This window comes from Typha angustifolia, chromosome 13 (genome assembly GCF_048772165.1).
Source record: "Typha angustifolia cultivar Huaian chromosome 13, ASM4877216v1, whole genome shotgun sequence".
In the NCBI taxonomy this organism is placed as follows: Eukaryota; Viridiplantae; Streptophyta; class Magnoliopsida; order Poales; family Typhaceae; genus Typha; species Typha angustifolia.
In genome coordinates, this window is record NC_133251.1 from 875,389 (window position 1) to 899,765 (window position 24,377).

At 39.1% G+C, this 24,377-nt stretch overlaps 6 protein-coding genes and 1 non-coding gene across 10 annotated transcripts; 5 read left to right on the forward strand and 2 right to left on the reverse strand.

Annotated features, from left to right (window-relative positions):
* Positions 1-251: 251 nt before the first annotated feature.
* Positions 252-6,785, forward strand: LOC140775197 (uncharacterized). Of its 4 annotated transcripts, none has more exons than XM_073118478.1 (18): positions 252-443; positions 533-592; positions 809-952; positions 1,035-1,116; positions 1,311-1,383; positions 2,091-2,136; positions 2,229-2,339; positions 2,500-2,575; positions 2,688-2,778; positions 3,378-3,438; positions 3,531-3,652; positions 4,298-4,415; positions 4,675-4,798; positions 5,401-5,502; positions 5,571-5,651; positions 5,973-6,083; positions 6,192-6,209; positions 6,330-6,784. In XM_073118478.1, the coding sequence occupies exons 1-16, from the start codon at positions 267-269 to the stop codon at positions 6,056-6,058; spliced, it is 1,554 nt and encodes a 517-aa protein (XP_072974579.1). In that variant the 5' UTR covers positions 252-266; the 3' UTR covers positions 6,059-6,083; positions 6,192-6,209; positions 6,330-6,784. The 4 variants fall into 4 exon arrangements, with proteins under 4 accessions (XP_072974579.1, XP_072974576.1, XP_072974578.1 ...); XM_073118475.1 differs by having other exon boundaries at positions 3,522-3,652; positions 6,330-6,781; XM_073118477.1 differs by lacking the exon at positions 6,192-6,209 and having other exon boundaries at positions 3,522-3,652; positions 6,330-6,785.
* Positions 6,786-7,973: 1,188 nt separating this feature from the next.
* Positions 7,974-8,552, forward strand: LOC140774650 (uncharacterized). The gene has a single exon (XM_073117726.1). The coding sequence runs from the start codon at positions 8,016-8,018 to the stop codon at positions 8,388-8,390; it is 375 nt and encodes a 124-aa protein (XP_072973827.1). The 5' UTR covers positions 7,974-8,015; the 3' UTR covers positions 8,391-8,552.
* Positions 8,553-8,960: 408 nt separating this feature from the next.
* LOC140774045 (very-long-chain aldehyde decarbonylase GL1-9-like) lies at positions 8,961-11,639 on the reverse strand. The gene is made up of 2 exons (XM_073116876.1): positions 10,989-11,639; positions 8,961-9,955 (listed from the first exon to the last, which is right to left on the reverse strand). The coding sequence occupies exons 1-2, from the start codon at positions 11,217-11,219 to the stop codon at positions 9,413-9,415; spliced, it is 774 nt and encodes a 257-aa protein (XP_072972977.1). The 5' UTR covers positions 11,220-11,639; the 3' UTR covers positions 8,961-9,412.
* A 921-nt stretch (positions 11,640-12,560) lies between these two features.
* Positions 12,561-12,632, forward strand: TRNAW-CCA (transfer RNA tryptophan (anticodon CCA)). The gene has a single exon. It is a non-coding gene; the product is annotated as a tRNA-Trp (tRNA).
* A 145-nt stretch (positions 12,633-12,777) lies between these two features.
* LOC140774955 (laccase-15-like) lies at positions 12,778-16,780 on the reverse strand. The gene is made up of 7 exons (XM_073118154.1): positions 16,610-16,780; positions 16,273-16,542; positions 15,288-15,439; positions 14,887-15,131; positions 14,511-14,639; positions 13,342-14,292; positions 12,778-13,091 (listed from the first exon to the last, which is right to left on the reverse strand). The coding sequence occupies exons 1-7, from the start codon at positions 16,778-16,780 to the stop codon at positions 12,958-12,960; spliced, it is 2,052 nt and encodes a 683-aa protein (XP_072974255.1). The 3' UTR covers positions 12,778-12,957.
* Positions 16,781-17,078: 298 nt separating this feature from the next.
* Positions 17,079-17,988, forward strand: LOC140774959 (uncharacterized). The gene is made up of 2 exons (XM_073118159.1): positions 17,079-17,424; positions 17,501-17,988. The coding sequence occupies exons 1-2, from the start codon at positions 17,079-17,081 to the stop codon at positions 17,986-17,988; spliced, it is 834 nt and encodes a 277-aa protein (XP_072974260.1).
* A 559-nt stretch (positions 17,989-18,547) lies between these two features.
* Positions 18,548-24,313, forward strand: LOC140774447 (putative MYST-like histone acetyltransferase 1). The gene is made up of 9 exons (XM_073117453.1): positions 18,548-18,902; positions 19,903-19,991; positions 20,270-20,329; positions 20,968-21,180; positions 21,288-21,356; positions 21,477-21,638; positions 22,266-22,359; positions 22,956-23,098; positions 23,838-24,313. The coding sequence occupies exons 1-9, from the start codon at positions 18,608-18,610 to the stop codon at positions 24,039-24,041; spliced, it is 1,329 nt and encodes a 442-aa protein (XP_072973554.1). The 5' UTR covers positions 18,548-18,607; the 3' UTR covers positions 24,042-24,313.
* Positions 24,314-24,377: the final 64 nt, after the last annotated feature.

Below are 24,377 nucleotides of genomic sequence, written 5' to 3' on the forward strand. Positions count from 1 at the left end.
ATTAATAAGTGATTTATCCTTTTTTTTTAAAAAAAAATAATTATTAAGTGATTTTATAAGATCTAAAATTGATCCCATGACACTCATATATTAAAAAAAAAAAAAATTCTAAATAATAACTGATGGAAGAGGTATTTCCAAGATTTTCCATAATTTCAACAGTCGGTGTCATAAAAAATACCCTAACACTTAATTCTTTGTTGACGCATACAATAGGCTAAAGTAGGCCCATTAGTCTCGGCCCAAAGTTAAAAGCCCAGAACTCGATGGGTCTTGGACGCATAAGTTTGAGGCTTCTCTCCCGACGGCTGCGGCGGGCGGCGGGCGGCGATCGCAAGCACGAATCTCCGTACGGGGCGATGGAAGCATCGGTGGTGGATGGCCGTGATGTCGTCGTGGAAGACCTCCGGTCGCAGTTAATGTCGCTCCGCATCCGGGTGGAGGTGGACCAATTTGGTTCTTTTAACCGAAGGATTTCTTCTCATTGCGCGCTAATTTTTTTTTTTTCTATTCTTGATTGGATAAATCTTAGGAATTGGAGCGGGAGAACGGGATGCTGCTTTCCCGGCTATTAGGTTGTCGCTGCTCCAAGGTACTATTACTAATGTCAGATGTATTATTACTAAATGAATTTGTACATTTGGTGTATACCTTTCCTGATGTTGATAAATTAAGACGGTTTGCTAAATAAATCATATGACTTGGATACATCTAGTGAGTGCTGAGTTGGTGAGGACTTTAACATAGTCTTTTTATGGTTCATGGATGCTGAAAATTATATTCTTGTTCTTTATTTTTCTTTCTTTAGGAAAAAGATGCGGTATTTCTTCCTATTGATGGTTTGAGCTTAGGTGACTCTGTTCAAGGAGAGCAGCAGCAGGATGAATTTAGTGCAACTAGAGCTCCAGATGATGCTCAGAATTTTGCTCCTTTCACATCTTCTGCTGAAACAGTTGAGTTGTAATACTATAATTAATGATGGTATCCAAACCTTTCTCGTTTGTGCTATTCTGATGCATACAAGTGCTTTCCAGCATGACAGTGATAAAGAAGGGAGTGGTTTGCATGCGGAGATTTCTACCAAGTTTATGGAGCATAAATCAAGTGAGATAACAGGTGAATGTCCAGCTCATTTAGTTTTTCAAAAAAAAAAAGGAGGAAAGAGTTTGTTTTTTCAGAGCCAGATTATTTATATTATGGACGTGAAAAGCATTCAAAGGTTCATCAGTAAACTGCTGATGCTCTTCATTTTATCTTGATGACCTCACATGTTTCATTGGGTTTGTAAGATTTTCTGTTTCCGCGTACAGGTTGCTCTCCGAGGATCACACATCACTGTTCAAAGAGATACATCGCGCTGAAAATTATGTACTTTGGTCAGAGGTCTTATCTTCCGGCCTTTGTGAAATAAAACATTTTTAGTTTTCTAATAACCATGGAAGGCTAGAAGCCTTTTTTAATCTTCGTCATGCTAGAAGTGCACTAACTACTTTATAGGAATCTTACATTGTTTAATTTCACATATATAACCAAAGTATATTCTCCTGTAGGCATTGATACTTCTACTCTAGAATAGATATCATCGATATTTGGCTGCTAGATATGGCAAAGGAAAGAAATTTTGCTCCTGCCTTTGCTGTTTCAGACTTACCAGGTAGTGAACTATCACTCTGAGAAAGCTGCTTGAATTCTGCTTTCTCCTGTGTGTTCACAAATATCTTCTCAATTAGGACTATCACCTCTGCCAACTTCTGTTTCCTCGCATGGTTAACTATCTTTGACCAGAAATGACCAGGCACAAAGTTGAGCCATGTCATCCTCTCTGTCTCAAGACACAAAAGTGAAACCAGAAGTTTGCTTTGATGGTCCTGATATTTTTTCTTTTATCTTTATCTCTCATCTCTCATCTCTCATTTCCGCATACTCTTTTCTTAAATATGATGTGCTTGATGTCATTATTTATACAATGACATTACATAGTAGCTTTCAGATTGCCATATATCTTGAACTAAGTTAATTAAAACTTACAGCAGAACTTTCCAGAAAAGAAAATGGTGCATGCATGTCATTTCTTGTAGACTGTTCTGCAGGTACCATGGTTTTGCTTCGGAAGCACATGTTGAGCCAACTATTGAGGTGTTATTCTTTTCTATTCTTTCTTCCAATTAGAAAGAGGTCATAACATAGCTCAGATACTAACAGGGGGCTTTGTTATTTGATTTCATCAGTCTGAGATTTTCAAGGCACTTGAGAGAACAAAGCTTTTGATTGGCAGTAAAGAAGACTCGCATTACTCCAGATGTGGTAGAACCGACAAGGGAGTTTCATCTACTGGTCAAGTATAATGAAATATTCTAATCCCCCTGTATTCTACTTTTTGTTCGAAGACAGCTTTTACCGAGTGTAATGAAATGACTATTAATGACCTTCAACATTGCTGTTGAATTATTTAGTACAGGAGACATCATTTTTTTTATTAATGTGAAATATCTGTTGCAGGTGATTTCCTTATACATCCGATCAAATATGAGAGGCATCGGAGGGAATGGGTATGCCGCATCAGAAGGAAGATATGGTGTGTACCTATGTATATGTTTCATTCACTGGTCTATAGGATTGGTTATTTTAATAGATTCTTCTGTACTTCTTTACGTGCTATTGACCATTATTTTCTTGTCCTTGTTCAGAAATTGATTATGTAAGAGTGTTGAATAGGGTCCTTCCAAAAGATATACGTGTGATAGGTTGGTGTCCTGTTCCTACAGATTTTCATGCAAGGTTAGTCTGGTATCTTCTTCTTAGACAACTTTTACTTCTCTTTTCTTTCCAAGCAGGTAATGAGCTTTATTTAGATTAATCTTATTTGTTTACTAGAAAAACCTCTTATTGTCAATCAGTTTCTTCTTTCGTTCTGTTTGGGCACTTAAGTTCATCTGAACTGAATATTGAGCTCTCTATTTTGTCATAATTTGACCAAGCAGATCCTTAAGCTTGCAGAAATCCAAATGTTATAACCTTAGTGTTTAACTGACTGGAGACATTTTCCATCTCATTTTAATTTAAGGTCATTTTATGTGAATAACATTCGTTGAATTTAGGAACTGCTTAAACTTGGTGTATAATTGTATGTCTTGCACTCACATGCTAAGATACTTTTAACATGAAAGTGTTTACATATATCAAATGTGAGCATCTGCAATAAAGCAAATGATTGCTACTAGGATAGTCAATCTGGTTGATGTTTCACACATTATTGGCCATTTATGACCTCTATAGCACATAATGAAAGCATCTAGTCACTTTCTCATTAGACATCAATCTAGATAGGTGCCTAGTTTCATTTATGATTTACAGTTTGTTTTGTCATTCTCTTGCAGGTTCACCTGTTTGACTAGGGAATATAGATATCTTTTCTGGAAGGGGAACTTGGATATAATGGTATTTGTTCATTGATTGCCGCTAAGATTCTTATTACTCTCCGTGGATTTGTCAGCAATCTTTTATGTTTGATTTTATAACAGAAAATGCAGAGAGCTGCTGCAGATTTCATTGGAGAGCATGACTTCAGAAACTTCTGCAAGATGGATGCAGCAAATGTGAGTAACTACAGACGACGAATAACAATATTTAATATTTCCCCCTGCAATCAAAGGTAAGATCTGTGCTCTATGTGAAAGGTGGAGTTTTTAAGTTGTTAAATGCCACATCTAAAGATGACTTTTAAGTTGAAAAGAAAAAGTGTTGCTATTATCAGTCTGTGAGCAAGAGCATGGACTCTTTTTTTTTTTTTCATTTCTGAAGACAAATATATATACTTGAGGCCTTAAGATAAGTCCTCTGATTTGATTATTTAGAAAACTCTGGTTGTGAGTGTTTAGTAAATTACTCTATGTATTTATTATTTACAGCTAAATGGTAATCTTGTCCGTCAGATTTGAACCTGCTAGTGACCAATTATTTTACGAAAAGGAATATTATTTTATTTTCTTCTGGTTGGTGAAGCTGGATTTTGTTCATGTCATCTGTAAGAGTATCGAGAAACTGTTACAAAGCATAACTACTATATAGGAGAGATGGAAAATGTCCACTATGTTCTACTTCATCATTTGACGCTGTTCCCAGTTCTGTGAAGTTGTCAATTATGACAGCTTGTTTGCTTTTATTCATGTATGTTCTCCGGAGTCCATCATAAGTAATGTAGCTAACTGACATTTATCTGTCTCATTTATATACGTTTAATACATCCAGCTTTTTTTTAAAATTTTATTATTCTCATTGCTCGTCTCTATTTCTTAAGGTCCAATGATGATGAACTGTGGGCAATGACAATCAAGGGAAGTGCTTTTCTGTGGCATCAAGTCCGCTGCATGGTTGCAGTATTATTTATGATAGGTCAAGGTCTTGAATCCCCTAATGTGAGTCCAAAGTACAAAACCTTACAGTGTAGGTTACTTGCTAGAAAGGCATGAAGTAGCATAGACGTCTTTTAATTTCTGGTATAGTACAGATTTAGGAATATTAGCAAGTTCCTATCACTCTATGCAATTAACTTTTTATTGTAATTGGTTGTAAGTAGTGAGACTACTTGGATTTATTTCTATCTTTTTATTTCATTTTAGTTTTACACGTTGCTGACTAACTTAAAGTTCTTTCATGTGTGTGTATGTGTTGTAGATAGTGGATGCACTACTTGACACAAGCAAAATCCCGAAGAAACCTCAATACAACATGGCCCCAGAGCTTCCACTGCTTTTACATTCGTGTGAATTTGATAATATCAAATTTATTTGTTCATCAGGTACTATAGTTGATTTTAATTTGTTCTATTAGCTATAATTATGGCCAATTGCACACCATATACATAATGTTCTCTCACAACTTCATACATAAAATGAGAGAGATCTTTTTTTATAGGGGAAGGGAAAGGCCTCAAAACTAATTTCATACAGTTTCTCTTCCCAACTGCTTACCACACTAATTCCATCAAGAACCGTCCTTGCCCCTGTGCTTGCAATACCTGCGCATCTCTTTATCTGTACTTTATGGATTGAGATCATTTTAACAAAGCAAGATCATAAGATTTTCTTTTTCTTAGAGGCGGTGCTTCACTAGGGAGTCTACCAACTTCTAACTGATGAGTTGGTGGCACTGATGGACATAGTTATATTACTGATGATAGCTACTGGCCGGAGTTATTCGGGAAGGGATGAATTTTGGTGGTTGCACATTGAGGGTAGGAACCTGTTGCATGCACAAATAAGGAGAGAGAAATCAGGAGCACCCGCCATTCCCTCCCCTTGCTATATGTACACACACACACATACTAACCTTGAGTTTTGAATTTAAAGCCTTTGTGATTAATTTCATGACCATGATGGGTGTTTAAAATGTTCTCTTTAGATGCCAGTCAAGCAGTGAGTGACCACTTGAAGAAAGAATATCACAACTATATGCTCCAAGCTGCCATATTTTTTGAGGCTTTGAGTTGCTTATGCTTTCCAGGTTTGTCAATGTCAAATTTGTTATAATGCTATCTTCTTTTTTTAAGCTTACCTTTTGATGTAATGCAGATGCAGAGAATAGTTCATTGGTGCCTAAGCCTGATAAAAAGAAAAGAGGTCATATACCTCTCATGCTACGCCAAACAGAGCGTAAGTCTGACTATTTGAGTTTGCATTATATTGCACATCACATTGGACATTTCAATCTATTGTTCCTGGGGCTCAAGATAATTCCACATGTTGATATAAAGGTCTATGTTAGATATTTCTTATCTAAATATATTATTTATTTTAATCCTATGTGTCTCATATATATATAGTTATCAAGGATAATGCATCCAACTCCAAAGTTTCTCCTTTGGATCTTTTTCATGTAAAGTTGAACTCCGTAGCATCTTCAGCCTACTTTCTACCCTTTTTCATCATGTGCTTTTATTATGTTGTGATTACTAATGTTTCAATGCACTTTAGCATCATATGAGGAACGACGAGCCAAACTCGATATGAAAACTACAAATAAGAGCTTCATTGAGCTGTCTGCCAGAATTGGAAAGTGATGGAACTGATGGATGCTGCTTGCTTGTAAGTTATCCACACAAATAGAGTTGAAATTACTTTTGTTCCGTTATCTAATAAAATTTACTCCTGTGCTATTATCCGCATCTGTACGCTTGCATTGGATTCAAAAAGCGTCATGCTATCTGACATGTATGTAGAAGTGACCCTGCTACTTAACAAGTCTTGCTCTGATAATTCTTCTATTTACTTTTGTTGGTTGCTGAGTGCCTGATATCCCTCTGTCATTCTGCAATCTGCATGGACCATCAGTTTCCTCTTCAAAGATCAAGAGATACTGAAAGAAAATCCAGGGAGAAAGGATGCAAGTCTCATCATTGCCATCCGTGCTCCATTCCTCGCTAGATGCTTGGAGCTGAATCTAAAGGCAATTTTTTTGCTGGTTATCTCGACGTTACTTTAAGAAAATTCCAAGCTTTTGAGTACACAAATGGCCTCAAATTTACTCTATACCGAGGACTATACCATAGTACCATGTCATCCACTGAATTGGCCTCATAGCTGTCTGCAATCTATATTGTTGAATCTTTAAGAAATGGAAGTTGTTGGAATTTTTACTTTCTTTTTTCCATTTTCTGCAGCAAGATAGCAGCACTTTTTTTTTTATTTTTTTATTTTAGATTTCTTTGAGAATTTAGTGATTTCTATATCGTTAAGATTCGAACTCGAACCTTATTGTATTCAAGGCTAGCTGCAAGAGAGCAGCATAGGTGAGCCTCAAAATAGAGTCAAAGCAACACATAATCTCATAATTTCTTGGTAAAATATATATATTTTTTTGAATGACTTTTTAACAAAATAGTTGGAAGTCTTAGTCAACAGCATCTACCTCGAACTTTCTTAGCAGTGTCAATGTCATCTTCGTTGTCACTACTATCACCAAGCTCTTCTCCGGCACCACCCATATTCAAATTCTACACAAATAAAAAACATCTGTGATTCTAAACAGTAGCCATTCGAAGATTGCAAACATGGCTACCGAAAGCACATACCGAGAAATCCATATCTCTGAAATCTGTATCCCTAACTGAACAACAAATATAACACAGAGAAAAGCACAAGTTAGTCGAAAGAAGAAACTAATATATATTTGCCGATATAAATTTCAAAAGATAAAACATTTTTATTCAAATTGATACTAATTTTTAAAATAGAAAAAACACAAACACTCTTGATTCAGGATAGAAAATCTAACGGTTGTATTTGGAGGCATAATTATACAAAATAAGGTTGAGTGAGTAAAGTATTTTTCATCTAAAAGTACAAAGGATAAAAATATAATAAACTTATTTTTTTTTACAAAAAAAGAAGAAGAAGAAGAAGGAAATGCATTAATTACTTATGGATTTTACTCGCTTCCAGATTAAAATATCAACTCATCATCAACTGGTACAAAAAAAAAACTAGCCGTGTGATAAACTATTAATGATAGCTAATCATCCATCTCTTGCAAATAATCCCAAGTCAAGATGAGCCAAAAGAAGTGTAAATCCAAATTTCTCTGGTCAAATTTACTCATACTTCTCAATCATTTCAAAACAAATAAAAAAAAATTAAAAAAAAAAAAACTCTTACTTCTCTCTTCCCCAAGTCTAACGGCTAGCTAGTAGCTAACTAGCTACCAACTAATGCACCAATTTGTAAATCGAATAAGAAAAAAAAAATAATCTTTTTTTCATTCACACCCTTTGTCTATTGACAATTTTAGTTATTAAATCAAAAAAAAAATCTACTTATAAAAGAATGTAATTTAATAAAATGAAAACATATATATATATATAAATCAGGGTGCGAAATGAGAAATCCCCGGAAAAAAAAAAAAGGAAAAAGATTCTTGCCGTCCCTTTTTAAATATAAGCCGACCGTTACCTCCAAAGGCAATCCACCAAGAAATCTCCTTTCTTCTTATTCCTCCTCCTCCCAACTTCTCAAACCCAGATGCCTCCTCATCGCGATCCGACATCCCAACCGACTCCGATGGGCTGCTGCCTCTTCCTCCGGTGGCCCGTCGGATACCACCGGATCGCCGGGGCCGGCGAGAAGGTCTCGTCGCCGGTGAGGGTGGTGGTGGGCAAGGAGAAGAGGGTGTTCTTCGTCGACTCCTTTGTTCTCGACAAGTACCCATTCCGGGTTCTAATGGAGATGGTGAGGAATTGGGAGTCGAAGCGGAAAGATGCCATCTTTGTCGACGTCGACGCCATCCTCTTCGAGCACTTGCTGTGGTTGGTGTGCGATGATCGCTCCCGTTCCTCTTCTTCTACATTCCTTCTTAATCTGAGGGAGATAATAGAGTTCTATTCTCAGGATAACTGAGGTGAATAAGATCTGAGGATCTTAAAGTTGTCGTCTCTTTTAGATTTGTTTTGATGGGTTTGTTAATATGTATTACATTTAATGGGGGAAAAGGAAGGCGTGTTCTTTTGATCAAACATTTCATAGTCTAGGAGAATAAGAAGTGAGTTTGTATACTTTTAACTCCAATTCATTGGATTAATACTACAATAAAAAGTGACTTCTCGTCTTCTTTCTTTCTAAATTCACAATGACAAATGTTGAATTTATTACTTGATGATGGTGTTGACAAAAGTTGTGTATCAGCACTACAAATGATCGTCAGCTGGAGGAGGCAGAGGAAATGGCATCCAACAACTAGGAAAAAGAAAAGAAACTTCCAATAGTTTATTTTATGGAACTTTATGTATCCTTGGATGATTGGTGGCATATTAATTTTTTGGTGTTGGAATAAGTGAGGTAAACAAACTTCTCATCACTCGCAACCACGATCGATAGTATTTGATTTGTTAATGCACATCAGATGCTCTCGTCTAAAAGTACAAACATGAGATGCACCAAATCCAACAATAAGATGCATTTACTAAAGCGATTACTTTCCATTGACTAAATCTTGCCTCAATATGTAGAGATTAAAATAATGTCTTCCTTAATACAAATTCATTGTTCTGCTGGAGGAAGACAAGCAAGAACTTAAGCAAACAGATGTCATCATTCTCGGCAAATAATAAGAGACAAACCAAAGGCAATATCCAGGTTCAGCACATCAGCTGCGATCAATGGAGATGCGGAACTCTACATGTCAAGAAAAACGAAAGGATAGAAGTGAAAAACAACGGGAGGGACTTCCTCCAAATAACAGATAAACAGCTACTGCTGGCTAGACTTAAAAGAACAAGCAATCCATGTGAAGCACCACCCCATCTTGGGTTGTAGCTCAAGCATCTTCAAGTTTGACAACTACTGCACAATTCGATTTCTGATTAGGGAACTCGGAAGTATGTGCTTCATTGGAGTTTGTAACATACTGATAAGAGCTCATGCTAGTCTTTCAATGGCTTTGCCTCTAACCCACCTTCTCGGCGGCTGATTAAGCTGAAGGGCATGTGGGTCCCTAATATTTTGTCCCAGATCGAGAAGAAAGGTTGCGAGTAATTATACTTCAACCCCTGAAGCTGATGATGTATATCATGATATGCAGTGTTGTTCTGAAAAATGAGGTGGAAGATGTTACCCGGCAGCCAAAGGCCACAATGATCATCGACAGTCTTGATCACAGCAAAGCAGAAGAAAAAGGCAGCAGTCCTTGCTGTCATCCCAGAGATTAGGAAGGATATGGCCCCACCAAAGGTGTCCAAAAGGAGACCCTCCAATGGATGATTGTAAAGTGCCCCAATAGCGTAGGGAACAACCAGTCGATGATGCTGGGAGTGAATATGGCGGTATAGAAACTTGTTCTGATGCATGTATCGGTGCACAAAATATTGCCATGTGTCCATCACTAGCATTGCCATGAAGATTTGGATGAGCAGAACTACAATAGGTGGTTGGACTATGATCTCTGCTGAACTTCGCTTGGAAGTTACCTGCAACAAATGAGGAGGAATTGAATAAAGATCCTCAGATAGTACAAGTGAAACAAGCGTCTTAGAAATTTTTGAAGCATTTAGATCATATAATTGAAGCACCAATTGGAATTTTGACACTCAAATGCGTGCATAGGCAAAGATGACCTCACTACTTATTTGATGAGAATGACACATTGCTCATAGATCTCAAGTAATAAACTTCACCAACTTTGCTACACATTCAAATCAAGTACATCTGTATATGCAACACCAAGGTACCAGCAAAATTAAGATCTGTTTGCAACCTAATGTTCTATGAGCTATTAATGCTAATGCTACACGTCTCCTCGGCCAACATATCCTTTCAACATGACAACTTATTTATGACCTTCCAGAAAGAAATCCATGATGCATATTTGCCTCCTTCAGAAAGCAAATACCCTGTGCTTTGCCTCTTAAATAAGGCTTGGAACGTCTACAAAACTACATCAAGTTGGCGCGCCTTATAAAATTACTTAATTCACGAAAGTCATATGGCACTTGGGGTAATATATTAAGCTATAAAGTATAAACATGCATGATGATACGCATTCTTAAATGAAGAATTTTCAGCTGTATCAGCTTCCTGCAGCATGTTGTGCAGAACTCATTCATAACCCAAGCACAATTTCTCATATTCTTGTCTTACTCTATGTATATTGAGTGATTCAATGATTTTGATGAATATCATGAGTTCATGACACATTACTCTACACTTTCCAAAAGAAAAGTTGTAGCAGTAATTTGCACAAAATCATCTAATATTTACAAATAATGCATGCAACTTAAGCTAACCAAGTGAAGAATTCCCTTCAAAACATACACACATAGGAGATCCTACTTCCTATAGATATGCTCTAACCTTATCATCCCACATTCTAAAAAAAATCCACCACATTGGCCTAATTTCGCATACAACCATTTCCTAAGAGTGGTCTCTTAACAGACCACTCAGCTAGCAATATATCAAAAATACCAAGAAAACTGGGGTAGTATAGCTTCTAATTCTCACCAAGAACAGCAGTTGGGCAACCGTGGCTTGCGCTAGCTGTTGGATCAAAACTCCCTTGATCACGGCCGACAAGGGCACCAAATTCTTCTGATCTTCCTCTTTGCGGGTATGCAACCTGTATTGATCTAATGGCGGCAAAAGCTGATACATGCCGGCGTAGAGCCAGTACACTACGATCGGGGCAAATGTGCCCATTAGCTCATCGCTCATATAGCCTTCCCAAAAGACCATCTTCTTTCAAAAAAAAAAAAAAACACCTAAACGAAAGCTAAGAAGAAGAAGAAGAAGAAGAAGAAGAAGAAGAAGAAGAAGAGATCAACGACCCATGAAGCTAAAAAGATCTATTTTGCAATAAAAGAGGTGATTTTGTCGCACAACCATCGCAGATCTAGATCAAAAACAAGGTACCAAACCGTGATTCAAAGATAGAGATGTCCACAGTTGAAGAAAGAGCTCCGATTGACATACAAAACGATTCCAGAATCGAATAGGACGGTTGAAAACCTTTACAGAATGTGCTTAGAAACGAAGAAAAATATATCAAACAAAAAATTGGAAATGTGGAGTGGTTTTAACTCTGAAGGGGACAAGAGAAACCTAGATCACCCCTGGCCCTGGTTCTACTCTATTCAAATATTATTTCGCTCAATAAAATATATGGGAAGATTATCATTAATTATTATTAAGAGGGATAAGAGTTATCAAAAACACCCTCAGAATTCTCCTTTATTTACCTTATCTTTAATATCACATTCTAGTAATAAAAATAATTTCTTTTAACCTAATAAGGACAAATGGCACATATATACTCTCATCACGTGCATACCGACTAATTTGCTCTTAGTGCATTAATTTTCGAATAGATATGGTGGCAAGCATATCTATTGAGGTGAGAGACTCCAGCTAGGATCTGTGATGATATGAATCCAAGAACCATAAAAGAATTTTTCTACTAACTCTTGTTGGAGAAACATGGTCCCAATCACTGTGGATTATTTTCACCCTATTGACAAAAAGAACTATGGAAAACCCTCTCCTCCGGTCAGGTCAGCATTGGCCGAACGCATCTCAGCGTCCCTACTACTGGACTAACACCGGCGAAGGAGGGTGGACTTTTAGGGATTCTGGTGTTGATATTCTTCTTACAAGTGGAGCTCCAATGTGGTGTCAAACGGCTATTCATGCTGAGGCTTAAACTATTAGAGAGACTTTAAATTATGCTAAAGCTTTAAAGATCAGCAATCTATATATTGAGACCAACTCCTTAATGATGGTGTAGACCATAAGGAAATGAAAAACTTGATTGAGGATGTTAAGTATTTACTCTCTAATTTTAGCAAAGTGATGATAAATCATATATTTAGAGAGGCTAATTTTGTAATTAATTGGCTAGCTAATTATTCTAAACCATCTTTGTGTTTCAGTGGGAAGGCTCAACCATCTCTAATTTCATCTCAATTTTGTGTAAAGATGTTATCGAGTAACATTTTAGGTTTTTAGCCTCCTCGCCCATTTTGAATAAAGTTTTCTTTTTCTAAAAATAATGGAAAATATATCCATCAAATTTTAACCGGATCCGTGGCGCAATGGTAGCGCGTCTGACTCCAGATCAGAAGGTTGCGTGTTCGATTCACGTCGGGTTCAAAACCCCGATCCAAAACGGATTATAATTTTCCTAGATTTTGCTTCCAAAGAACTAAACTTATTTCGGCTTCAAATTTTAAACATCCAATTTTGGGCTGCTCCTGAGAGACCCAATCATGAGTGAATCACACACAATGTAAACAACAAATGAATTTAACTTGATTCGAAGCAAGTTTCCACACATAATAGAAGCATTAATTACCGCTCAAAATGCTTCAATCAGTAACAAGAGTTCGAAGAAGATCTACATCCATACATTTATGAGCGCTCTATCAATTCCCTGTCGTATTTATTTTAGATGATGTGAGGTTATTGTGTACTCTCATTAGGAGCAAGGAGGCATGTATGGAGGTGGAGGTAGCAGCTTGGCAGATGGAGGAGCACCATCCTTCACTATGAAAACAGTATCCATTCCCCATATCATATGCCTCTCCAGATGGCAGTGCAGGAACCAAACACCTGATCACAATACAAGATAAAGGATAAAGATCATAACATTATTTATAACGAGCTTTTATAATTCTTATATGTAGCATTTGACCTGTTGACTTTAATGAAGTTATTATAATTGAGATAATTTTGGCTGAACTTGTTTCTTCAATTTTCTCATACATTTCTTCTCACATCATTTCTATACACAAGAAAAAGAAGGAAACAGGAAGGAAAAGGAACAATTTTGTCGCCTACTTTCAAGTAATTTGGAACTCACCAGGATTATTAGCAGCAAATCTGATGGCCACCCATCCATCTCTTGGAATCCCAATAGTGTTCTTCAATGGAGGATCCTTCAAATTATATCTCAAAGGGTCCCTTCTCTTATCAAAATTACCAAAGCCCCATCCTATCACATAGAAGCTGTAGCCATGCAAGTGCATTGGGTGGCTCTCTGCTAGCACCAAGGAAGTTCCTTGGAACACCACCTCCACACTTCTTCCATACTCCACAAATCTCACCTCTGTCCCCTTACTTGGCATCAGGAGGCTCAGTGGCTGGTCTTCTGCTGTGAAATTATAAAAGTAAGGGGGCCTGCTAGGGAAATTTGCACCAAAAACTCCAAAATTCCTTCTATGGTATGCTTGTAATATATCAATGGCAGGGTTCACAAAGCTAATATTGTTAAGGCTTGCCGCTAGTCTTGTGCTGTTAGGACCTGCGCATGAACTTTGGCGACAGGCAAGCTCATTAACAGAGACCGTCATGAACACCAGATCGTCGAATGTTGATGGTACATCAATTGGGTGCTCCTCACTTGCTAAACTCCGGAGCGAGAAGGTGAAGTTGGTAGCGGCGGCAGTATCGTTGTAGTAGGGAAGTTGTGGAAGGAGAGGAGTGGCAGATTGAAAGCTGCCATTGGAGAGATATTCAAGGATGGCAGTGGTGGTGGTGTTGTCGATGGTGGCAGCGGGGAGGAATTGAAAGGCTCTTGCGGCCATGTAGTATAAGTTGTTAGGAGATTGGTTAGCTTCAAGCAGAAAGTCCATGGTCTCCCCTGGGAATATTAACATGTAGTCTGTTGTTAAAGGTTTGGTGTAGCTTCCATCTGATCCGACGATGGTGATTCGATGATGAGAGACTGCGAAGAAGAGCCCGGTGCTCATTGCTGCATTCACAACTCGGAGGAGATATGTCTTGCCATGTTCTACTAGCATTCTGAAGGTTCCTGCAGGAGAAATAGTTGCAGTAGAAGAATAATTAAGGGGGAAGAGCTAAAAGTTCATATATAACTAGCTAGCAGTACTTCCATATGAATACATTGTGACCAAAATTTCATTCAATCTACTATATATATTGTTTACATGCCTGTTAATATATTTTCTCGACACAGTAATTAAGTTGAATTCATTGACCTATATATTTAATCGAGAGATAGAGAGAGACCAGGGGATGAGCAAGGGAAGACGTCTCCTGGTTGGCCATTAATGGTATATGCATCTGATCTGTTGTAGTTTCCTCCTGTTTCAAGTGCTCTCCTGAATACCAAATCAACGTCCTCCTTCCACCACTCTCCTGTTTAGAGAAAATAATCTTAGCCCTCAATTTTTTTCTTCTTCTCTGAAATGTACTTGTTCTGGCCTATAATGATACACGAGTCCCCGCTGTAGCAGGATACAATATTCAGTCTTATCTTTATTACTGACTAGGTTGTTTCTGTGATCATTGGAAGTTAATGACCACTTAAGTGCAAGAACAGAACCAAACACACTGAGACACTCATTTGACATAGAAAATTTTGGAAGAAGAGAGAAGTACGAACCAAGTATGATTACAAGCTCTTCATCGGGCCTTGGGTAGGGGTATCCAGTCCCTGGTTTCGGATACACTACGATGGCGCCATGAATGGTGGCTCGATTGAAATCATTATGTGCATGCCACCATAAAGTTCCTTCTTCTGTGGAGAAGATGACAGTGTAGTTGAAGCTACCTCCAGGATGGATTGGGCATTGTGTGATGTATGCTGGGCCATCTGACCATGGATTCCTTGGTTGCTTGGCTCCATGCCTACTTGATAAAATACATATATGTTAGAATAGACTCAAAAATCAAGTCTAGTCACACTATTCATTTCTATAATCACATAGTATAATAATAATTTAAACTCGCAAAATATATGTAGAATAAATTTAAGGCACTTTCTCTAATTGATGCAGTGTATACCAGTGGATAGTGATGTTCCCTTTCACATGATTGGAGACCTTGACCACCATCGTATCTCCTTTCTCAACATACAAAGTTTGGCCAGGAAACTTCCCATTAACTGTCAATATCCTTTTTGTTCTACACAGCCGAGTGTAAGTAGCTTCTTCAACCTTAGACATTTCACAACACACATCAACCATAAATTAAGGTGCATTTTGAGCAGAAAATTAACTGATCCGATAACCTAATAAGATTCAGTAGAGAGAATACACTAACATTGAAAACATGGTAATGGGTCATGGAACAAACTGGGCAAAATAGTAGTAGCCCATGCAGCAGTAGCAGCAGCAGAAGGCAAAAGCACTTCATCTCTTGGTTGTAGAAGAAGTCTAAACCATATATATAGTCTGGTGGTATTTGGGTTAATGGAGTTTATATAGTGGATTCGAGGTGAGTGCATTTTATTTAAGACTAGTTATAAGTGGGGTGCATGATGGAGACGTTGCACCTGAGAGATGAGATCGAATTGCTCTCATCCATAGCTTTATACATGAATTGTCCAGGTTAATTGAAGAGCTTCTGTAAGCCTGCCATACTTGGTTATAGTACTCTAATGGATTTGACTGGGGGAACATGAAGTTAAACAGATTTATGGGCCACATAGAAGCATCATAGTAGAACATTCTCAAGTCCCTACTAGAACTTAGCTCTGATCCCTTATATCACATAAATATGCGAGTTTTTGATAGTAACTGTCACTTGGGCTGTGAGTGCTTTGGTGGTTGGAATATTTAACTATATCTATAGCCTATAGGTGTTTAGACCAGGCCATGAATTAAGATGGCAGGTGACAAATTTAGCACCCAAAGGCATTATCTTGTTTGCCATCTGATACAGAATAGGAACAAGAATTGCATGGCTATGGAAGGCAAATCCTATCATATAATCTCCTAATCCTTAATGCTTTGCTTTATTAATAAAAAAAACTGTGATGAATGCTTACCTCGTGCCTCCCCGGGTTCGGATCACAAATCGCAGCATTGACATCCAAGCCCGTTAACCCGCTGCAAATTTGCGTTATTGACCAGACGTTAACGCTCCCTTTCTCCGTGTACGTGCTCCTTTCTTTTTGGATAACGGATAAGGCGTGATCCGAACCATTTCCATGTCCCACTTCGCTTCTCCACCTCCTCTTCCTTCGTCGTCGACTATCTTCTCCAACCCAACTCCATGAATCTTCTCCAACCTCCTCCCCATTTCTTTCCTCCTCCCTTCAAACCCCATTACCGTCCCCTATCCACCCCACCTCGCGCCTCCCTCTCTTCTACTCCTACTGTAACCTCCCACCCCGGCGCCGTCATCGTCGGCGGCGGCCTCTCCGGCCTCGCCGCCGCCACCCACCTTTCCTCCCTCTCGGTCCCATTCCTCCTCCTCGACTCCTCCGACTCCGTCGGCGGCCGCGTCCGCACCGACCGGCTCGACTCTTTCCTCCTCGACCGCGGCTTCCACATCTTCCTCACCTCCCTCCCCGAGCTTCGCCGCCTCCTCCACTTCCCCTCCCTCAGCCTCCAGCCCTTCTACCCGGGTGCCCTCGTCTTCCACTCCGGCGAGTTCCACCTCCTCTCCGACCCCTTCCGCTTTCCCCTCCGCTCACTCTCCTCCCTCCTCAACCCAATCGGCTCCTTCGCCGACAAGCTACTCGTCGCCTTCCACCGCCTTCGTGCCGCTATAACCCCCGACGATCTCCTCCTCTCCAACTCCGAGACCTCCGTCTACGACCACCTCGTCTCCCTCGGCTTCTCCCACTCCATGATCGACCGTTTCCTCCGCCCCTTCTTCGCCGGGATCTTCTTCGACAAAGACCTCTCCACCACCTCCCGTCTCTTCGATCTCGTCTTCAAGCAACTCGCCCTGGGGGACAACGCCCTCCCCGCCGCCGGCATCGCCTCCATCCCGCTCCAAATCGCCGACCGCCTCCCGCAATCCTCCATCCGCCTCAACACCCGTGTAGTCGCCGTCGATCCCGTCACCTCCGCCCCTGCCTCCGTAACACTCGAAAACGGCGATATCATCACCGCCGATTTGGGAGTAATCGTAGCCGTCGATCAACCCGAGGCCAAGAGGCTTCTTCCCCAAGCTTTCCCATCAGAACCGGGTAAGACTACGCCACGTTTGAAGGGAGAGAACGTAAAAATAAATAAATAATTTTCCTTTTCTTTTTATCCAAACAGGAGATAAAATTAAAAGGCCTCCCCGGAGTACCACGTGTTTATACTTCTCTGCGGATCGGGCGGCGATCAAGGACCCGATACTCATCCTAAACGGATCGGGTAAGGGGATCGTGAACAATATGTTCTTCGTGACCAACGTGGCCCCCTCGTACGCGCCAAAGGGAAAAGTTCTCGTCTCTGTGTCGTTGGTCGGGGCGTTTCCGGATCGGTCGGATGAGGATCTGACGGCAGAGGTGGTGCGGGAACTCGGGGAGTGGTTTGGGGATGGCGAGGTTAGCGAGTGGAAGCATCTGAGGACTTATCGGATCGGGTTCGCCCAGCCGAATCAGACACCGCCGACGGATCCGATAGGGAGGGACCCGAGGGTGGACGATGGGGTGTACATGTGTGGGGACCACTGGAGCTGGGCCACGTTCGATGGTGCGTTGGTCGCCGGGAGGAGAGCTGCGGAGGCGATGGTTAGGGATAGGAAGATCTCAGCCGTATGATCATTTTTATTTGCATTCTTTGATCTAATTGTCGCATAATTGTCATATTACAAGATAAATTTTTGGATCACATAATAAATACAGAAATATATGTATCAATTATATCTCAGTGCTAATTTTACGCACAAAAAAAAAAGGCCCCTCTATTATGCAGCTTATTTGGAGGGCCAGGTCCCAAACTAATGGGCTTCATACGTGGCCCCAGCCCATACTTGTTATTTGTAACGAGAATCACTCGTAACTAGACTGTCAATCTTGCATGAGCATGATCCAAATAACTCCGTTCCACTTTGAAAGTTTTTTCCGAGATCTGACGCAAACTACAATTTCAGGTCGCTGTTTTTAAACTTGGCTTGTGTTTGAGTTCGATAAATTTAATTTTAAAACAAGCACGAGTAAAGAGTCAGCTCGCTCGTGTTCGGCTCGTTGATACCCTATAGTCATTACTAAAATTGGGCCATAAGAATAACAACTCGTTAAGCCCATCTTTGCAAAGGCCGGGCCGAAAAGCTTATAAAGCCCAGTCCAAGTCGATATTTAGCACGCCGTTAACCGACCACAGCCTATCCACATCCTCGTCGCTCCATCTCCGCGATTGTGCCCTAGTTCTCGTCCACCGATGGGCTCCATGGAGGACGCGAAGGCGGAGAACGGCGTCGCGGCGCCGGCGTGCAACGGAAACGGCGTCGGAGCTCCGGCGGCAGAAGTCGCTGCCGCGGCCAACGGTGGTGATCCGGTGGCGAAGCGGAGGAAGTCGTCGTCCTCGTTGTCGTCGGCTCTGCCGTTGGAAGTGGGGACGAAGGTGATGTGTCGGTGGAGGGATCAGAAGCTTCACCCCGTCAAGGTCATAGAGCGTCGAAAGATCCCATCGGGGGGTCCTAACGATTACGAGTATTACGTCCATTATACCGAGTGTGAGTTTCTTTTCTTCATTTCTTGCTTCTCTTGCGTTGTTCTGGGGTTAGGGTTTGTGGATTTTGGCGAATTATTGGATTTGGAGCAGTTAGAGATTTAGGTTATTATTACGAGGCTCTTGATTCGAAACAAGGATCGGCTTAAGGCCGTTCGGTTATGCTTGTTTTGATAAATAGATTATTGGTGCCTGCACTTAACTTATTGTGGTTAAAGGTTTTCGTGTTATTTTATAATTGATTGATAGCATGATTAGACGATTGACATGCCGCTTGACAAATGGTTTGGTATGTTATAGAACAATTCATAACTTACCATAGCATCCTATTATACTTGAAGCTCCACGAGCATCTACACTATAGTACTGTTGCAATATTTTCTCTATAGCAATACTATGATTAGGTCATTTGTCATGATGATAAGGAGCAAAGTAGGCTGATTCATTTCTGTAAGATTCAGAATTTTCTTCCCTGGACTCAAAGGAGCAATAGATTGATGGAGAAGAATAAATTAATAAAAATGCACATTCAGAGTTCATACATAAATTTATAAAAGTTCCTCGTTTCCCATTGGTATCCCAGATATGAGCAGCTAGCAAACAGTTAATCTTTTTTTCCAGACATATAATGATGCAAAATCAACCCGATGTGACCCTAGAGTATAATCAACAGTTTGACCTTAAATATGACGAAAAGATTTTGTTGCACTATTTTGAACTCAACTAATCCTTATGTAACTAGATTATTTTTCCAGGTCTCAAGACTTCCAAAGATTGGTTGAGTTATCTAATCCCCAAACAATGACTTTAATATACTGAATCACATCCATATTTTGCAGCATCATAATATGTAGATGATGATGAGAGAAAATTATGAATCATACCTGTGCTACATGATTCAATCTACATGCTGTGAAATATGTTATGGAAGTGCTTTTCACTAGTGCCGTACCAACTTTCGCTTTTAGCTAATGATCGCTTGATACATTTTTCTGCATTAACAGTCAATAGGCGGCTTGATGAGTGGGTTAAACTGGAACAACTTGACCTTGAAACAGTTGAGACTGATATCGATGAAAAAGTTGAAGACAAGGTACTGTAGATGCTATGTTGATTTTCTGGTGTTACATGCTTTGTCAATGAGTCTTCGCTTCCTACGTTTCAATACTACGTGTAGAACTTATGCTATATTGGAACCTTTAGTCAGCTAGATGTTATCATGTCCATGTGGATTTGACATATTTGGAAGGCTTAATTAAGTGTGAGGGTGCTTCACATACAGTTATATAGATAAACTTTTATTTCAGATGTTTTCAAACTGTTTCGTGAGAGCAAAAGATTGTCAATATGATCCTTTGCTTTCTATTTCAGGCAACAAGCTTGAAGATGACGCGCCACCAGAAGAGGAAGATAGACGAAACACATGTGGAGGTATGCAATGACTTCGATTATTATAGCTAATTTAATATTATAGTTTCTTGATTTCAGAGTTCCCATGTTACTGGCTTCAGTTTCTTATATCTGTTTTTGAGATTGTAACGTTAAGTCTTTTCTAAATTTAAACCTTATTTGCATTCACATTCACAATGTCTTTATTGCAATGGAACTTGGGCATATAACTTTTGAATGCTTCCACATGCAAAAGATGCTTGTTGGACATCCCAGCTAGTCACTTCATTTTTTCTGTTATTGAATTTGATAAGTTTATTCTTGTGCTATTCGATTGCATTTAGCAACATGCTGTCATAGTCTGAGCAAGAGATGGCTGCATCTTATTGAAGGGGTGGATTTCCTTTTCTTTTTCCGTTTTTTGTCTTGTGTAATTCCCAAGGTCTAGGAAAAGCATTTATCTGTTGGGTGGATGAATTATTTGCAGGACTAATTGTAGTTGAGATAATAGGATATTTGCTTCCAGAAGTTGTCTTAGTAGGACAGAAGATTTCCACCTAGGCATAAAAAATGATTTATTTTGGTGTAGGGATAATGTCTTCTTTTTGCAGTTGCAATTTATGGGTTTAAAGATGAATGTACTGTCAACGTAATGCCTGTCAATCTCTTACTTCCTTCAGCAAGGTCATGAGGAGCTTGATGCTGCTAGTCTGCGGGAGCATGAGGAGTTCACAAAAGTTAAAAATATAGCAAAAATAGAACTTGGGAGATATGAGATTGATACATGGTATTTCTCCCCTTTTCCGCCAGAATACAATGACTCTGTGAAGCTGTTCTTTTGTGAGTTTTGCCTCAATTTTATGAAGCGCAAAGAACAACTTCAGAGGCACATGGTGAGCTGCATCTGAAACTCCATTAGTTAGATTTTTATGAGACAATCATGGATATATTTGCGCATCAGAAGCTCATGGTTTCTTGATGTACTGATGTTACCTTGTAGAGAAAATGTGACCTTAAGCACCCTCCAGGTGATGAGATCTATCGAAGTGGCACACTGTCCATGTTTGAGGCAAGCTTCAAAATACCTTCTTTCTTTCTAATAAGTTATCCTTACTTTTGGTTTTATTGGTTGTTAGGTCCATGATAGCAATATGATTTCTTTAATTTCTTCATGGAGGACATGTAACAGGTTGATGGCAAGAAGAACAAGGTTTATGGACAGAATCTCTGCTATCTAGCAAAGTTATTTCTTGACCATAAAACACTTTACTATGATGTTGATCTCTTCCTGTTCTATGTACTCTGTGAATGTGATGATAGAGGATGCCACATGGTGGGATACTTCTCTAAGGTAATACTTTAATGTTTTCTAATGAAATGCTAGTGTCATTGTCATATACCATCTGGTAGATCTTATCAGATTGGTAGCAGGCTATATGTGTTAGTTGTACTATATGAAAGTGCTTGACTTTGTGCTCAGATTTTGTGTCTTTTTGTGTGGAGGATATCAGAGGCATTCTTGTTTGTATTTTGATTCTTCAGCCGTAACGATATTTATATGTACCAACATCTAATAAGCAGTATGAAGCTGAATGCTTGAGTTTTTCAGATGTTTCATTTGGTTATCTTTTTTCTTTGCTTTTGACATTATTCATTGCAAGTCGGGATCACAGCTCTTATACAAGCTTGTGTTTTTCAGATGATCTCTGGAACTTGATAGTTGGATTTTTTTTTTAATTAAAAAAAATAGATTAAAGGACCAGGGTGCTTAAACTTTTTGAGCTACCCAAAGCGATATTCTTCATACACTGATAAAGAGACAATTTTAATTCCATTTATGTTTATTTTGAGTAAATAGGTTGAGAAGTTGTAGAAATGTGGAATAACGAAAAGACCTTGTGACTTTCCTTAGTTCTTATATGGTTAATTTTCCATTCTCTCTGATAATTATCTTGACATTCCTTATCTTATACTCCAGGAAAAACATTCAGAAGAGTCTTATAATTTGGCTTGCATTCTCACTCTTCCTCCATACCAGAGAAAAGGATATGGAAAGTTTCTGATTGCATTCTGTAAGATTCTCAGACCTTGCTATACTTTGTTTTCTTCTTGTTGTTGGATGTTCATATTAATTTATCATCAGAGTACTACTTGTAGTTAAATATGTTTATGCTAAATTATTTTATAGAGAACTGTAACGCTGTTCTAGAAAGTTTGCCAGCTGAGTATAGATAGTTAAATTTGATAAATCTTGATCCATCAAGCTAGTTTCGTACTTTTTGGACATGACTTGTTGGTTTCATGTTATTAAATAGCTTGATATTTCTTTTTAGCAAGTGGCTTTAGTGAGATATGATTGATGAGTAGATTTATTTCTGATGAAAGACATTGAGAAGTTGTTTGAAGGTTCATGCGGAAGGTACAGCGTACTAGTGATGGTGACCATGGCGTGCTCTGAATCTTAGCATATGATTTGCTTTGGCCATGATGGTGAATCTCATCACACACACATGCATGCATGCGCATAGACACATGCGCGCGCGCACACACATAGCCGAATAATGTCCTAAATTTTCTCCAACTTCTCTCAATACAAGCATTGAGAGAATGGAATATTTGTTATTAAAGAAACTTGGCAGTATCACTGATAGAATGCTAATGTGAGCAGCGTATGAACTTTCAAAGAAGGAGAGTAAGGTGGGGACACCAGAGCGACCACTTTCAGACCTTGGACTGCTGAGCTACAGAGGATACTGGACAAGAGTTCTTCTAGAAATTCTGAAAAAACACAAAAGCAACATTTCCATCAAGGTAAGCAACATATGCACATCACTGATTGCTTCGAGAATTATCGGTTTTATAATTAGCTAATGTAACCATATTTATCTTTTTGAGTGGAACACATAAAATGTCCCGTTTCTTTGACCTGTTGATGTCTTCCGTTAGGTTCTTCGTTTCTATTTAAGAAAAAGATGAGCATGCTTTGGTAGAAGCATGCTTAGTATTCTTTGCAGCCCGTTGTTATCATATCTGTTTTCTTAATCTAGCATGTTGTTCATCTGTCCTGTGTTGATGATGTCATTTGCTTTGGGCTCAGGTTATTGTAATCCAGGATGTTGTTCATCGGTCCTGTGCTGATGTCATTTGCTTTGTTTGTCAGGTTAATAAACCATTTGTGATAAGAAACCTGTTGCTTTGACCACTTGACCATCATTTATTTTGTCATGAACCCATGATGTTATGTTACCAGATATCAGAAAGTTATTTACTATACTGACTTGTTAACAGTTTGAGTTTCTAATTACTAATATGACCATCAAAAGAGCATATTAACATGACATAGTAAGGCTGCATTACCATTAAATATTATCATGAGGTTTTTTTTACTTTAAGCTCATCTTGAAGCTGGACAGCAGTCACATAGGACCAGCATCATATTGCTGACAGTTGATTCAACTTCATGAGTGTATGCAGGCAACATGAGATATGACTTTCAATCTTTTCTTTCTGGTGACGAGTTATTTCTTGGGGATCTCTTATCTGAATGCAGGAACTTAGCGATATGACTGCAATAAAAGCTGATGACATCTTGAGCACATTACAGAGTCTCGACCTGATACAGTACAGGAAAGGACAGCACGTCATTTGTGCAGATCCAAAGGTCCTCGACCGTCACCTAAAGGCTGCAGGCAGGGGAGGCTTGGAGGTAGACGTTAGCAAGCTGATTTGGACTCCTTATAAAGAACAAAGTTAGTGATGATACTTTGCAGAGATTCCTGCTATGCACTTGGTATGAAAGTAGCTGAGCTGATCAACCTTGTAAATATAATGATTTCAGTAAGTTCCATTGTTTATAAAAGATGAAACAAGCTAGCGAGCCAATCGATGTTTGTTCATGGAAACTCCAAAGAAATCACTTCCAAGGCTTCATAAACTGGCTGATGTATTCTATGCTGGTTCTTTCCTTGTACCTTTTACAGTCTGATTCAGTTATATTTCTAGGGAGCCTGGTAAATTAGATGATAAGATTTTGTTTGGAGTTATGACTGCCGGTTGAAATTTAATACTGGAAAATGTATATTAGAGAGAA

Excerpts from the sequence above, each read along its gene's own strand:
- LOC140775197 (XM_073118477.1), top strand. The coding sequence starts at position 267 with ATGGGTCTTGGACGCATAAGTTTGAGGCTTCTCTCCCGACGGCTGCGG. Across the intron at positions 3,653-4,297 it reads ATTTCCCCCTGCAATCAAAG|GTCCAATGATGATGAACTGT; the intron begins GTAAGATCTGTG and ends CTATTTCTTAAG. Across the intron at positions 5,652-5,972 it reads CATGCTACGCCAAACAGAGC|CATCATATGAGGAACGACGA; the intron begins GTAAGTCTGACT and ends AATGCACTTTAG.
- LOC140774650 (XM_073117726.1), top strand. The coding sequence starts at position 8,016 with ATGCCTCCTCATCGCGATCCGACATCCCAACCGACTCCGATGGGCTGC.
- LOC140774045 (XM_073116876.1), bottom strand. The coding sequence starts at position 11,219 with ATGGTCTTTTGGGAAGGCTATATGAGCGATGAGCTAATGGGCACATTT. Across the intron at positions 9,956-10,988 it reads TTGCCCAACTGCTGTTCTTG|GTAACTTCCAAGCGAAGTTC; the intron begins GTGAGAATTAGA and ends CATTTGTTGCAG.
- LOC140774955 (XM_073118154.1), bottom strand. The coding sequence starts at position 16,780 with ATGTGGAAGCCGCGGTCGAGGAGGAAAGAGTCGAGCCGGTCGGTGCGG. Across the intron at positions 15,440-16,272 it reads CGAACCCGGGGAGGCACGAG|GTTGAAGAAGCTACTTACAC; the intron begins GTAAGCATTCAT and ends GAAATGTCTAAG. Across the intron at positions 14,293-14,510 it reads CTTCCCTTGCTCATCCCCTG|GAACCTTCAGAATGCTAGTA; the intron begins GTCTCTCTCTAT and ends TTTCTCCTGCAG.
- LOC140774959 (XM_073118159.1), top strand. The coding sequence starts at position 17,079 with ATGATCGACCGTTTCCTCCGCCCCTTCTTCGCCGGGATCTTCTTCGAC. Across the intron at positions 17,425-17,500 it reads AGCTTTCCCATCAGAACCGG|GAGATAAAATTAAAAGGCCT; the intron begins GTAAGACTACGC and ends TTATCCAAACAG.
- LOC140774447 (XM_073117453.1), top strand. The coding sequence starts at position 18,608 with ATGGGCTCCATGGAGGACGCGAAGGCGGAGAACGGCGTCGCGGCGCCG. Across the intron at positions 18,903-19,902 it reads TTACGTCCATTATACCGAGT|TCAATAGGCGGCTTGATGAG; the intron begins GTGAGTTTCTTT and ends CTGCATTAACAG. Across the intron at positions 21,639-22,265 it reads TGGTGGGATACTTCTCTAAG|GAAAAACATTCAGAAGAGTC; the intron begins GTAATACTTTAA and ends CTTATACTCCAG.